General features: G+C 34.2%; 1 protein-coding gene across 1 annotated transcript in view; it reads right to left on the bottom strand.

Annotated features, from left to right (window-relative positions):
- Positions 1-13,175, bottom strand: part of LOC145254844 (A disintegrin and metalloproteinase with thrombospondin motifs 18-like) — a 675,825-nt gene that overhangs the window by 15,379 nt on the left and 647,271 nt on the right. The window contains exons 18-20 of the mRNA XM_080113681.1: positions 8,449-8,590; positions 3,182-3,311; positions 1,580-1,787 (exon numbers count right to left, since the gene is read on the bottom strand). Of these exons, the coding sequence (XP_079969807.1) occupies positions 1,580-1,787; positions 3,182-3,311; positions 8,449-8,590 (480 nt within the window). The remainder of the gene's footprint in view (positions 1-1,579; positions 1,788-3,181; positions 3,312-8,448; positions 8,591-13,175) is intronic.

Here is a 13,175-nt window from a genome sequence, read left to right as displayed (position 1 = left end):
TACAAGACCGGAATGGCGTAGCTCACAAGTTAAAACAACCAATAAACTTGGTTATTTACATGTCTACAAGATAAGCTGTTTCTTCCAAACAATATCTTTCGTTGGTTGCTCGCTTCATTGCGAGTTTCTCCTACTGTTTGGGTAACAAATATCATTCTTTGTCCCTGGCATCAATAGCCCAAAAGAACAAACAAAAGAATAGATATTGAAAAACGGATCTCTTTTAGGCAGACATTTATCGTGTAACACTTCGATATCGCAAATATTATTTTCTTTTTCTAAAAACTTAGAAAGTCTATAGTAGCTTGATCTTTTCATGGTAGTCGCAAATGAAATATTTGTTTGAAATAAAGCAAAATAACTAAAACAACAACAACAACAAACAATAAAAAAACAATAAAAAATACACTTATGCATAAATTAGACCGGATATACGTAAGATACCTCTATTCAATCTGCGAGTTTATCAATGAAAGTTTTATTCCAAAGATCAACGACAGACAAATCCTTCTATTGAAGTGCGTGGACGCATCTTAGAATGTCAGGTATTTACTCCGACATCCCCTACTGAGAAGATGTGACACAATGTCAAAGGTGGAATTTGAAAAGCCAGCACAAAAGAGATGCGTACACGTTAATTGCCAAAAATATGCCTGAACAGTTTCGTCGGTATTACCCAATAGGCGAACCTCAGACGATTAGCAATAAACCAACTGTTTCTCAACTGTTTGGCTTTGGAGTGTATATTAGGTCGATGCAAAAAATAATGTCGTTTTTTTTTTGACGTTCAACTTCAAAACTCCTTTCATAAACTTTATTAATTGAAATAAGAACCATTAGAATCGATACATTTTTGCCAACGAGAAACAAGTTTATTTATCCCATTAGCATAGAAATCCGGAGTTCTGGGAGCAATGAAGTCATTAAAGGCCGATTTGGCATCATCTCAGCTTTTGAAGCATTTTTCGTGCTTGAAAAAGTGATAATCAGTAGGCGAGAGGTCCGGTCAATAAGGCGAATGAGGCAGAGTCTCGTAACCCAATTCGTTCAGCTTCTGCAGGGTCAGTTGAGAAACATGCAGGCGAGTGTTGTTATGGAGGAAAATTGGTCCCTTCATATTGACCAATCTTGTGCACATACGTTGGAGCTTCTGGTACATTTCATCAATTTGTCGGCAGTATTTTGCCGTAATCGTTTCGCCCGGATTCAAGAAGCTGTGATGGATGAGATCAGCCGCAGACCACCAAATAATCACCATAATTTTTTTTTGTTGGTGCAATTTCGGCTTCGGAAAGTGTTGTGGAGCTTCTCCGGCATCCAACCCTTAGTTTTCTTCGTTTTCGTTAAGAACAAATTCCTATAGATTGTCTTTTTAGTACTCAATAAACCTAATTCTTTTTCTTTTATCATCTATATTTTGTTCTTTTCCTACCCACCCAGCACCTAGTAGTGGCTCACCCAAATGACATATTTTTTCATAATGATCGTAATTTAACGATTTGTTGAAAATAAGGCAAACCAATTAAAGTTTACTAAGGTTCACAAGCTAATAAGATGAAACAGATTAATAATACACTACCGTTGACCAGTGTCCAGAGCGCCACTTGGCCGGGCAAGGATTTGTGTTGCAGGATTTTTGACGGGCCGGCTTCGGTACATTGGCGCACAATTTCTTTTTCACTTTTCGATCTTTACCGTATTCTGTAATCTGTTTGCAATAAATCTTACGTCGCTTTTTACCTGTACCGCAGGATCGAGAACAGACCTTCCAAGCACCAGGGACCCACCTGGGAACGAGAAATCACTTCATTACAGAAACAAGCTAGAATATAAATAAAGAAAACCCTTAACCGGGGAAAATCGATACAAAAGTGTGAAAATTAAAAACATGACATTTGCCAGGTAAAAGTCGTACGACGGCATTACAAATATGCATGCGTAACGTAATAGTTATTGGTTGATGTTTTAATTTTTAACCTTGCAGCAAACATGTCTTCAAAGCTCAGGCATTAACGTCAAAGGAAAAAGTAAATCGTAAACTAAACGTCTTGGTTTCGATTCTCGGTGGCGGCGCAGGAGTAATTTTTTTTTTTTTATAAAACTTTTTAAATCATTGCTATATATTGGGTCCAATATAATACAATAATAAATACGAAATCTGCATTAATCAAAATATCATATTTAAGCGTATTTTACGACCGGGCAATGCCGGGCGGCGTGGATTAAATAAAATAAAGGTTTTAAGAATTATAACAATCATTATTAAATATTTTTATATGCATGAATTTGTGTTTTTATTACTGGAGACATTGATTTTGGATTGTCTTCTCTTTCCGCTAGTAAACCTCTTCCGAAAACATAAACGAACAAAAAATACTTTCAGTTAACTAAAGTGCATTTGTGCGGAACTTTTAAAAAATTTTTTTACTGCGTTTGCAACTTTTTTTTTTAAACGCGTCTACTTAAAAATAAAATGCGTTTTTTTTTAAATTCACATTTACAAAACTTACGACGAACTAAAATGACTATTATCTTTTAATTCTTACCCAGTTAGAAAGAAAAAAAAAAACAAACATTTTTTTTTATATACGGTGTTTTTTAGAGACGGCAAACTTTAAATTGCAAATATTTAATTGCAAATCTGGCAACTATCGGTAATTTTGAATTCAGCTTGGTTTGGCAATTATCATGTGGTTTCAACAAGACCAAGCCACATGCCACACAGCGTGTGGTACAATTAATTTACTGAAACACTTTATGAACAAACAATTTCATGAAACGAATCTGTCAACTGGTTACCTCGTTCGTAGAATTTAATCTTATTATATTATTTTTTGGGGGATATGTAACTTCCTGTGTTTACGTTGATAAACTAGGCACAGTAAACCACTCAAAAGGAACATTCGGCGCGTTATTTTTGAAATACAGTATAATTTAATGCGTAGAGTTATGAAAATTTGGTTATTTATGTGGATACCATATGCTCGAAATTATATTTAAATTATAAATGCCAAAAATTAAGCTTTGGAATAAACCACAAATGATAAAAGGTATTCTTGCTGCGATTTATTTTAATTTAAAGTTCGCCGCCTCTAAAACAACAACAACAACAACAACAACAATAACCCTCAAAACACCCCATATAAATAATGTGTCGGACACGTAGAAAGTTAAATCGTACCTAGCTGGGCATGCCCAGGCCCGGCACTGGTAGCGCTGAGTCGGTGGTTTTACACTGAATTCACACAGGTCTGGTTCAACTTTGACATTATTTTTCTCGTACCTGCATTCGGTTTCCACCACTTTTTCACCTGAAAGATAAATTTGTTTGATACATTAAAAGCGAAGACACGTGTCGTATTCTGTTAGAAATGATATTCTTGAGTGCAAAAAAAAAAAAAAAAAAAATCGAGTAACTCATGTTCACACACCTAAAGTACATATGAGAACTTTTTACTCAAATCTTTAACTTTCTATAAGCATTATTTATATTTTTGTGTTTATAATGCTTGGGTAGGATTGAAACGGCTATCTTCAGACAATGCTCACCTGGAACCGCCCAGACTCAACGCCTCTATCGACCGCGCCACGGGCGGCGAAGGGCGATCAAGGTTAGATTTTGTAGTCTCATAAATCCAATGTTGTATTCTTATCTGGTCTTCAGTAATTACTAAGGATACGGTTACAAGACTTAGCCCTCCTATCCCGTTGCGGTTAATCATTTAAATAAGGTCAGAAGATGAGTTAGCAGAAACGTAGCGAAACAATAACAACCATGAAGATGAGAAATAGTCCGTTAAAGAATGACTACACAAATGTTTTTTTAATTATTTATTTTTGTATTTGTTTAAAAAATAATTTTCCATTGCTTTCAATGGTAAAATGATAGATCTTAATTGTTTTTAAACTATCAGTAAAACTAAAACCGTTTTTAATCGTTTTATTTTATTTGCTTAAAAGTAAATTTTCCATTGCTTAAAATGATGAATATTAATAGATTTAAAAGTATCAGTAAAAATGAAATTGGTTTTAATTGTTTTTATTCGCTTAAAACTTAATTTTCCATTGCTTTTACTGGTAAGATGATAAATAGTAATTGATTTTAAACTATCAGTAAAACTAAAATCGTTTTTAATTGCTTTTTTACTTTTAAAAAATTAATTATCTATTACTTAAAATCATAAAATGATAAATACTAATTGATTTTAAACTATCAGTAAAACTAAAAACGTTTTTAATTGTTTTATAATGGTTTGAAAATTAATTATCTATTGCTTAAAATGCTAAAATGCTAAATATTAATTGATTTTAAAAACTAAAATTGTATTTAATTGTTTTACATTTGCTTTACATACTAATTTCCATTGCTTGGACTAATGATGAAACAATTTTTACATTTGCGAAAATACATGCACGTATTACACGGGTGTTTACGATAATTCGAAAATATTTTAATAAATCAACTATTTATAGGTTTTAAAAGATCGGAATCGGTAATTGTATCGAAATCGGGGAAAACATTGAAATCGTGCTATCACTATATTGCAGGTGCATTACTAGGAACTGTTTCACCGATGATTTCATTTAACCTGGAAGGGGTAGGAGCGCTTTCTTAATGAGGATTCCTGGAACTTTGTGACTGATTCCCAAGAGATGTTTTAAATTTAACAACGACGCAGTCACGCAAGGCGAAATTGGACAGGTGCTGGGACTCTGTGTCTTTTTCTGTGTAATTTTCTACTCCCCTTTCCCTACGTCACCACTGGAGTATGCTAGTTTTATTTTTGCAAAATTTATTGAACTGAATGTTTTTCCTAGTTTACACATTTTGTTAATTATCATCGGAAATAACGATTTCATGTTTATTTTCTTTGCCACGAAGGCAAACATCTCGATAGTTCGTTCAGTATTAGACTCTACATTTCCTTTCAATGTCTTTGAACGCGTTCATATAGCGTAACGCATATATTTTTATTTGCAAGTCAAAAATATTCGAAATGGAGACGCCGAAACGAAAATAAATCTTGCGGGGGTTAATGTTTTTATTGACTGTTTGTTTTGATTTAACTAAACTTTGCAGCAAAACGCAATGACTTTGAACGACCAATCATCTTTAATAGGTTCCGACTTTTTGATCAACCAGTTTAAATGCACATCAGACGTAAACTTGGTGAAATGCATGGGTGAATAGAAAACTTGGAAGTGCACGGAATCAAACGAAACCAAAACGAATCGGAAAATAATTAGAAGAAAAAGAAAAATACAAATAACAAATATAACATAAAAATGAATAAACACTCCCAGTTCTCTTTATTATCGCAACAACATATTACCCACATTCAGCCAACACAGACGTAGATCCAATGTAAACTTATTTTGAAAAGGAGGAAAAAAAGACCGTGATATATAAGAAATAACTGTAACACTGTATAAAAAAACCGCGAAATATAAGAAATAACTGTAACACCGTATAAAAAACCGCGAAATATAAGAAATAACTGTAACACCGTATAAAAAAAACGCGAAATATAAGAAATAACTGTAACACCGTATAAAAAAAACGCGAAATATAAAAATAACTGTAACACTGTATAAAAAAAACGCGAAATATAAGAAATAATTGTAACACCGTATAAAAAACCGCGAAATATAAGAAATAACTGTAACACCGTATAAAAAAAACGCGAAATATAAGAAATAACTGTAACACTGTATAAAAAAAAACGCGAAATATAAGAAATAACTGTAACACCGTATAAAAAAACCGCGAAATATAAGAAATAACTGTAACACTGTATAAAAAACGCGAAATATAAGAAATAACTGTAACACCGTATAAAAAAACCGCGAAATATAAGAAATAACTGTAACACTGTATAAAAAAACCCACGAAATATAAGAAATAACTGTAACACTGTATAAAAAACCGCGAAATATCGCGATGCCTCCGTTCAGTCTCGAAAGACAAAGGAAAGCCCCTGTAGGGGCAGTTGCGCGTGGAATTGTGAAGCAAGGGTTGTGCAAGAAAACTGAGCACATATAATTATAGAAGATGTATCGAGACACAGGAATGGGTATGTTTGATCGGGCATAAATATGATTCATTAAAATTGTGGGGTCTGGAAATTAAAAAATGAAAAATTAAAAAAACAAAACATTTACAAGTGTTTTTGATATAGATATACATAATAATACTTTGGTAAGTATGTTTTAACTTAAATAGGGATGGTATAATAAAATTGTGGAGTCTGCGTTCGCGCCTGGCCTCCATAGAATGGAAATAGGCACAAACTTTAATAAAGACTTTTCATATCTAGCTGCGCAAGTATACTTTGATAATTATGTTTCAGTTTGAAGAAATATGGTATAATAAAATTATGGGGTGTTCGTTCGCGCCTGACCTCCATAGAATGGAAATCTGTCACAAAGTTTAACAAGGTTTTTTTTTTTTAATATAGGTCCGCAGAATATTGTGTTAAGTGTTTCAGTGTGAACAGGTATGGTATGATAAATTATGGGGTTTATCTATTTTATTTTTACTTTCATCATATTTTGCTTTGGTTTTGATACCCCCAAATTCGAAGCTATCTCTTTACAACCCTTCCTTTTCGTAACCTCATCATTCTGTAGGCTATTTTGAACCCAGTCAACGACGGGTACTTTTACTAGTATATATATATATATATATATATATATATATATATATATATATATATATATATATATATATATATATAAGAGAAAGTATTAATGAAAATAAAGGGATGTAGTGTTTACCTGATATAAACAATGGTAAACCTCAAACTAATATTAATAACTATTTATATATAGAAAATGTAATCCCAACAGAATTAAAAAGCTAAATACGCATAGAGAGTAGAGCTATTATATATATATATATGTATATATATATATATATATATATATATATATATATATATATATATATATATATATATATAATAATAATTTTCTATTCGAATATAATCTTAATTACGCAAAATCCGTTTAAATAGCACAATGGTGCAATATTAGCTATAAATTTTTTTTTAGTATTTTACTTCTTTATTCTTCGCTGCCAATGAAAAAAAAAAGTATACATATAATAAGCTACAATAAGCATTGAGAACGTTTGTCAATTTAGCTATGCAGTTTACATAGTTAAGCCATAGTTAAGCCAAATAAAATATTGACAGCTAACGTAATGGATGTAGCAAAAATAACTGGGACAAATTAAATGTTTCAAACAAATAATGGAAAGTTAAATAACTTAAATATTTGGAGGAAATGGAAAATAAACAAGAAACAAAAGTGACGGGACTGGAACCATGAACAAATGGCAATCGGTTTGAATTAAGAATTCACAATAACAAAAGTTGGTCTTGTTTGCAAACGCCAAGAGATGGAGCAATCAGGTTCTGGGAACAAAGAAATATTTTGATATATTAGGTTGACAACCGGATTGTGGGGAGTTGGGTTTTAGTTAACGAAATATTTGCTTGGCGGTAGAACATCATTTTACGCGCGCACACACTGCATTTATACGTTGACACATTGATAGGTTATATACACCTATAATAATATACTATACATAGATGAAAAGATTGATTTATTAACAAACAATTGTATATACTTTTAGTATGACGACACACTCTGCGTATGCATTATACATGCATAATTATTCCGATAGGTAACACACACACACACACACACATATTACTACAGATTACTATATATACACATATACTGGTATGTATACATATATATTCATATATATATATAAAGAGAGAAAGAGAGAGAGAGAGAGAGAGAGAGAGAGAGAGAGAGAGAGAGAGAGAGAAAGAGATAACAGCTGGTGGGGGGGGCGGCTTTGCCTGGTCGTAAAATACGCTTAAATATGATATTTAAATTTGTCCAGATTTCGTATATATTATTATAAAGTCGTGATTTAAAAAGTTAAAAAAATAAGTTTTTGGGTGCCATCAGGTAGAATCGAAACTAAAAGCAAAACTGTAGCTGTCAAAGCTGGTGACGTTACCACTGTATCAACGTGACATGCTTATGAACTGATTAAAGTTAAATAAGATGGATGTACAAAATGCATAACGCTTTTTTCAATGGTTGACACCTTTTTGACCCTTAAAGACTATTTTAACCGTCCAAAGACCCATAAAATAACGACCCATAAAAAAATCCAATCATTTGAGGCCCCAAGCGCCGCTCTGCGCCTTTTAGTTTCGGAAGGGATAGAGTTTGAAAATATGGAGGCAGACAGACAGGCATAGTGAGTTTTATAAATTACAAAATGCGAGAGGAAATATGGAGTTATGGGTTGAACAGGAGGAGATGGAATCGCACATGGAATCCTGGGAAATGGCGGGTCCGCATGTAAAAAAAAAAAAAAAAAAAAAAAAAAAAATTGAAAAAGCTGACAAATGCGATACTTACTTTGAACACCGCATTCTTTGCTACAATCCCGCATCACGTACCTTACCCATTTATAGTGGGCAGCCGGGAACTGCGTTGTACTGACAGACTTTGGCACTGTGTAGGAAAACGCAACTCCGGGATTCGGCCCCATTGACAACAGCTATACAACGAGAAAAGAACATAAAAATAAAAACAAACAAACAAACAAACAAAACAATATATATTGCTTGATAGGAGGATACAGAGCAATACATGTGACAACCTCTCTGAGTTAAACTAGACATGCTCACTCATAGAAAATCAAAACATAATATGGTTTGTTTGCAATTTGTTTAACAATTCTAACAAATCGACGTTAAGACGTTTTCATCTAAAACTTTATATTCATTTATAACAAAAGAAATTGAAATCGTCCCATCACAAAACTGGATGGTCTTTGCGCGTAGTCTGCGAGATTCCCAGAACTCACCACGTGATTTTTGTTGTGAAGATCGTAAAATTGTCATCAATTCACCTCGATGTATTTAACAACAACGATGGACATAGTGGTGGATGATGATGATGATGATGATGATGATGATGATGATGATGATATAGAATCATGAAAACTGAATTCGTAAAAATTTAATTAAACCTCCTGCGCCGTCACCTCTTCTTTGTCACCATAAACTTTTCCCACACCAAATAATCGAGAAGGGTCAAGGAGTATGGAAAGGCAGACGAAAGAAAGCACTAACCAAACCTCCACTGGACGTGTGTGAAGAAGACTGGGATTATGGGGAGCCTTATTATTACCAAAATCTCAATGAAGACAAATGATGGCTACCAATGAGAAATCAATGGTAAACAACTATTGCGATAACGCAAATTAATTTGCAAATGTATGCGAAAGAGGTGGAGACTTCTGGAAATCTGACGAGACTTGTTGTCACTCAGACACCAGGGAACACCACAGGCTGATTTTCTAAAAGAATTCTTTGATTATGGCCTGTGTAAAAACTTTTAGTGAGTAATAATAATAATAATAATAATAATAATAATAATGATAATAATGGTGATAATAATAATAATAATAATAATAATGATGATGATGATGATGATGATGATTATAATAATAATAATAATGATAATGATAATAATGATAATAATAATAATAATAATAATCATAATCATAATCATAATAATAATAACAACAACAACAATAATAATAATAATAATAATAATAATAATAATAATAATAATAATAATAATAATAAATGAGGGCACTAAGGGAACAGGACGACTATAAATACTTGGGAATTCTGGAAGCTGACACCATCAGAGCAACAGAAATGAAAGACAAAATTGGAAAGGAATACCTCAGGAGAACAAGAACACTCCTGGAAACAAAATTATATAGCAGAAACCTAATAAAAGGTATAAATACATGGGCAATATCACTAGTAAGATACTCTGGACCGTTTATAGGGTGGACAAAAGAAGAACTGAGACAACTCGACCAGAAAACCAGGAAACTAATGACTATGCATAATGCACTACACCCAAAGGACGATATTGACAGGTTCTACGTGAAAAGGAAAGACGGCGGGAGAGGACTGATCTGTATAGAAGACTGTGTGAAGGACACGAAAAAAGTACTAGAAAAATACATAATGCAAAATACTGAAAGGATAATTATGGCAGCGAGAGACACAGGAAAAAAACAACAAAGCAGAAAACAGAGCGACAAATGACAAAACGAGAAAAGAGAAGTGGGAAGACAAACAACTCCACGGAAGATTCATAAGAATGACAAAAGATGAGAATAACGAAAACACCTGGACATGGATGCGAAAAGGACATATAAATCGAAAAACTGAATCTCTAATAACTTCAGTTCAAGATAAGTCGATAAGAACCAACCATATCAAAGCAAGTATCGATAAAACACAAGAAAACAGCAAATGCAGACTCTGTGGACAAAGAGACGAAACGATAAACCATATAGTAAGTGAATGCAACAAACTGGCCCAAAAGGAATACGAAAACAGGCATGACCAAGTGAGGAGGGCGGTGCACTGGGAATTATGCAAACGACTGCATTTTGAGCGTACAGAGAAATGGTACAAGCATAAACCCGCAACAGCACTCGAAAACGAAAACCACAAAATCCTATGGGACATGGACATACAGACGGACAAACCCATCCAAGCAAGAAGACCAGATGTCGTAATAATTAACAAGAAAGAAAAATCCTGTCAAATCGTAGACTTTGCTGTCCCAGCTGACCACAGGGTGAGTATGAAAGAAAAGGAGAAACGAAGAAAATACACAGAGCTAGCCAGAGAGTTAAAAGGGATTTGGATGATGAAGAAAAGCAAAATAGTACTGATAATAGTAGGAGCACTAGGAACAATTCCGAAAAACTTCGAAAAAGGAATGTCAGAAATTGGAATCAGAGGAATAACTGCAAAAGTACAAAGATTAACGATAATGAAAACGACTGAAATATTAAGGAAAACACTTGAATGCGGGGGATAATACAAGAAGACAATATAACGAATAAGTGTTACAGGGAATGAAGAACAGCGAAGCTGCATATCTACAAGTTCTACACCCCCATCATGCATCCTCCCATAGTTTCACCACCGCTCCTCCCAATAAAAAAGTGACACCAAAGAGCTAAGAAGGGTCAAGAAGGACCGAAAGACCGAGAAGAGAGCACCAGCCAGACCACGGTTGGACAAGCGCAAAGAGAACTAGGACTTTGGGGAGGCTTAGTGCCACTCAAATTCCAGTATAAACCAATGGCCACTGCCAGTGAGAAATCAATGGTAAGAAGCTGTTGCGATGATGCAAATTCATTTGCAAATGCTATCGAAGGAGGTGAAGAGAACTGGACGTTCTGGGGAGACTTGTTGTCACTCAGCCTCCAGAGAACACCACAGGTTTCCAATCAGATCGTTTGTTGACTTGTGTGAAAGCTCCATGTAAGCCAATAATAATAACAGGCGTGGAATAAGAAAACTCCCATCATATGTGCACTTGGCTCGATTCCAGATGATCTTGAGAAACAGTTGGACTCCTTGGGAATCAAATACAACATCACCTTACTCCAGATGTCAGTTCTGCTTAGCACAGCAAACATTCTACGCTAGGTGCTTTCCATCTTATTGACTCTTTGACTATGCTCGCTAGCTTTCGTGTAAACGCCCGCTCTTAAGTGAAAAAAAACCAAAAACAACGGTCTAAAATATCACAACTCTGTGAAGTTAACGAACATAATAATAATAATAATAATAATAATAATAATAATAATAATAACATCAACAACAACAACAACAATAATAATAATAATAATAAAAATTATTATTATTATTATTATTATTATTATTATTATTATTATTATTATTATTATTATTATTATTCTTTGTGTAATAATGTATGTAATTTATGTAATCTATGCATGTCATGTATAAATTACCGCAAAGCATATGATCTGGTTCCACGTAGCTGGAACAAGGAATGTATGGAAATATTTGGAATGGCGGCGAATGCTAGAGATTTCTGGGAAAGAAGCAGGAAACAATATAAAGTCTAATAAACATCAAATGGAGAAGATCTTGGGGAAGTTCTTGTGAAGAGAGGGAGTTTTCAAGGGGGCAGCTTCTCGCCATTGTTGTTTGTTTTGCGTAAGGTACCCTTGCCGTTCATATTACGAAAGGTAAATGCGTGATATGAGTGTGAAAAGAAGGAGTACCAAAAAAATCATTTATTATTTATTAATGACTTAAAGTTGTATGCAAAGAATAAAGACCGGTTAAGTATACTTGTGAGGACTGTTAAGATGTTCAGTAATGACAGAGGTATGAAATGTGGTCCCTTTAAATTGAAAAGGGAAAAATTGTTGAAAGTAAAGGAATAAAACTTTTGAACGGAGAAATGATAAAACAGGTTGGGGAAAAAGATTACACCAATTTAGGAATTGAGGAATTACATAAAATAAAAGAAAGTTTAATGAAGGAAATAATAGCAAAAGAATACAAGAGAAGACTACTATTGGTTCTTAAGTTAAGATTGAATGGAAGAGACAAAATATCCGCAGTAAACACAGCTGTATTTCGATATGGAGTGTGTATTATTCAATGGAAATAAAATGAGCTAAAAGATATGGACAGAAGACAAGGAAAACGATGACAATGAATGGAGCTACGAGGGGTGTGCAATAAGTAATGCTCCTGACCCACTTTCCATAGCAGTAGAGCAACGAAACTTGGCACAGTTATTAGTCTTTCTCTACATATGAACCCCCATAGTTATGCATTTCTCCCATCGTTTGATGCAGCCATGGAGACCGTTTTTGTAGAACACCCCAGGTTGGTCCTCCAACCACGACGTGACTTCAGAAATCAAGGCTGCATCATCTGAGAAACGCTTTCCTTTAAAAAACAACTTCATGGCTGGGAAGAGGTGAAAGTTAGAGGGTGCAAGGTTAGGAGAGTAGGGAGAATGGGGAGGATTTCATAATCACACGTCTGTGCTTCTGATCTGGCGACATGCGAGTTGTGGACCGGAGCGTTGTTCTGCAGGAGTAGGGTACCTTTGCTGATCTTGCCCCGCCTCTTGATTTTGATAGCTTCCCTTACTTTCCTCAAAAGTGAAGCATAATAGGCTCCTGTAATTGTGGTATCCTTTGCCAGGAAATCTGTCATCACTACTCCGTCCTGTTCCCAGAAGACTGTGAGCGTGACCTTGCCAGAGGAGGG

The sequence above is a fragment of the Euprymna scolopes genome, chromosome 30, assembly GCF_053919585.1.
Source record: "Euprymna scolopes isolate OS-2025 chromosome 30, ASM5391958v1, whole genome shotgun sequence".
In the NCBI taxonomy this organism is placed as follows: domain Eukaryota; kingdom Metazoa; phylum Mollusca; class Cephalopoda; order Sepiida; family Sepiolidae; genus Euprymna; species Euprymna scolopes.
This window is presented reverse-complemented; position numbering and strand designations above follow the sequence as displayed.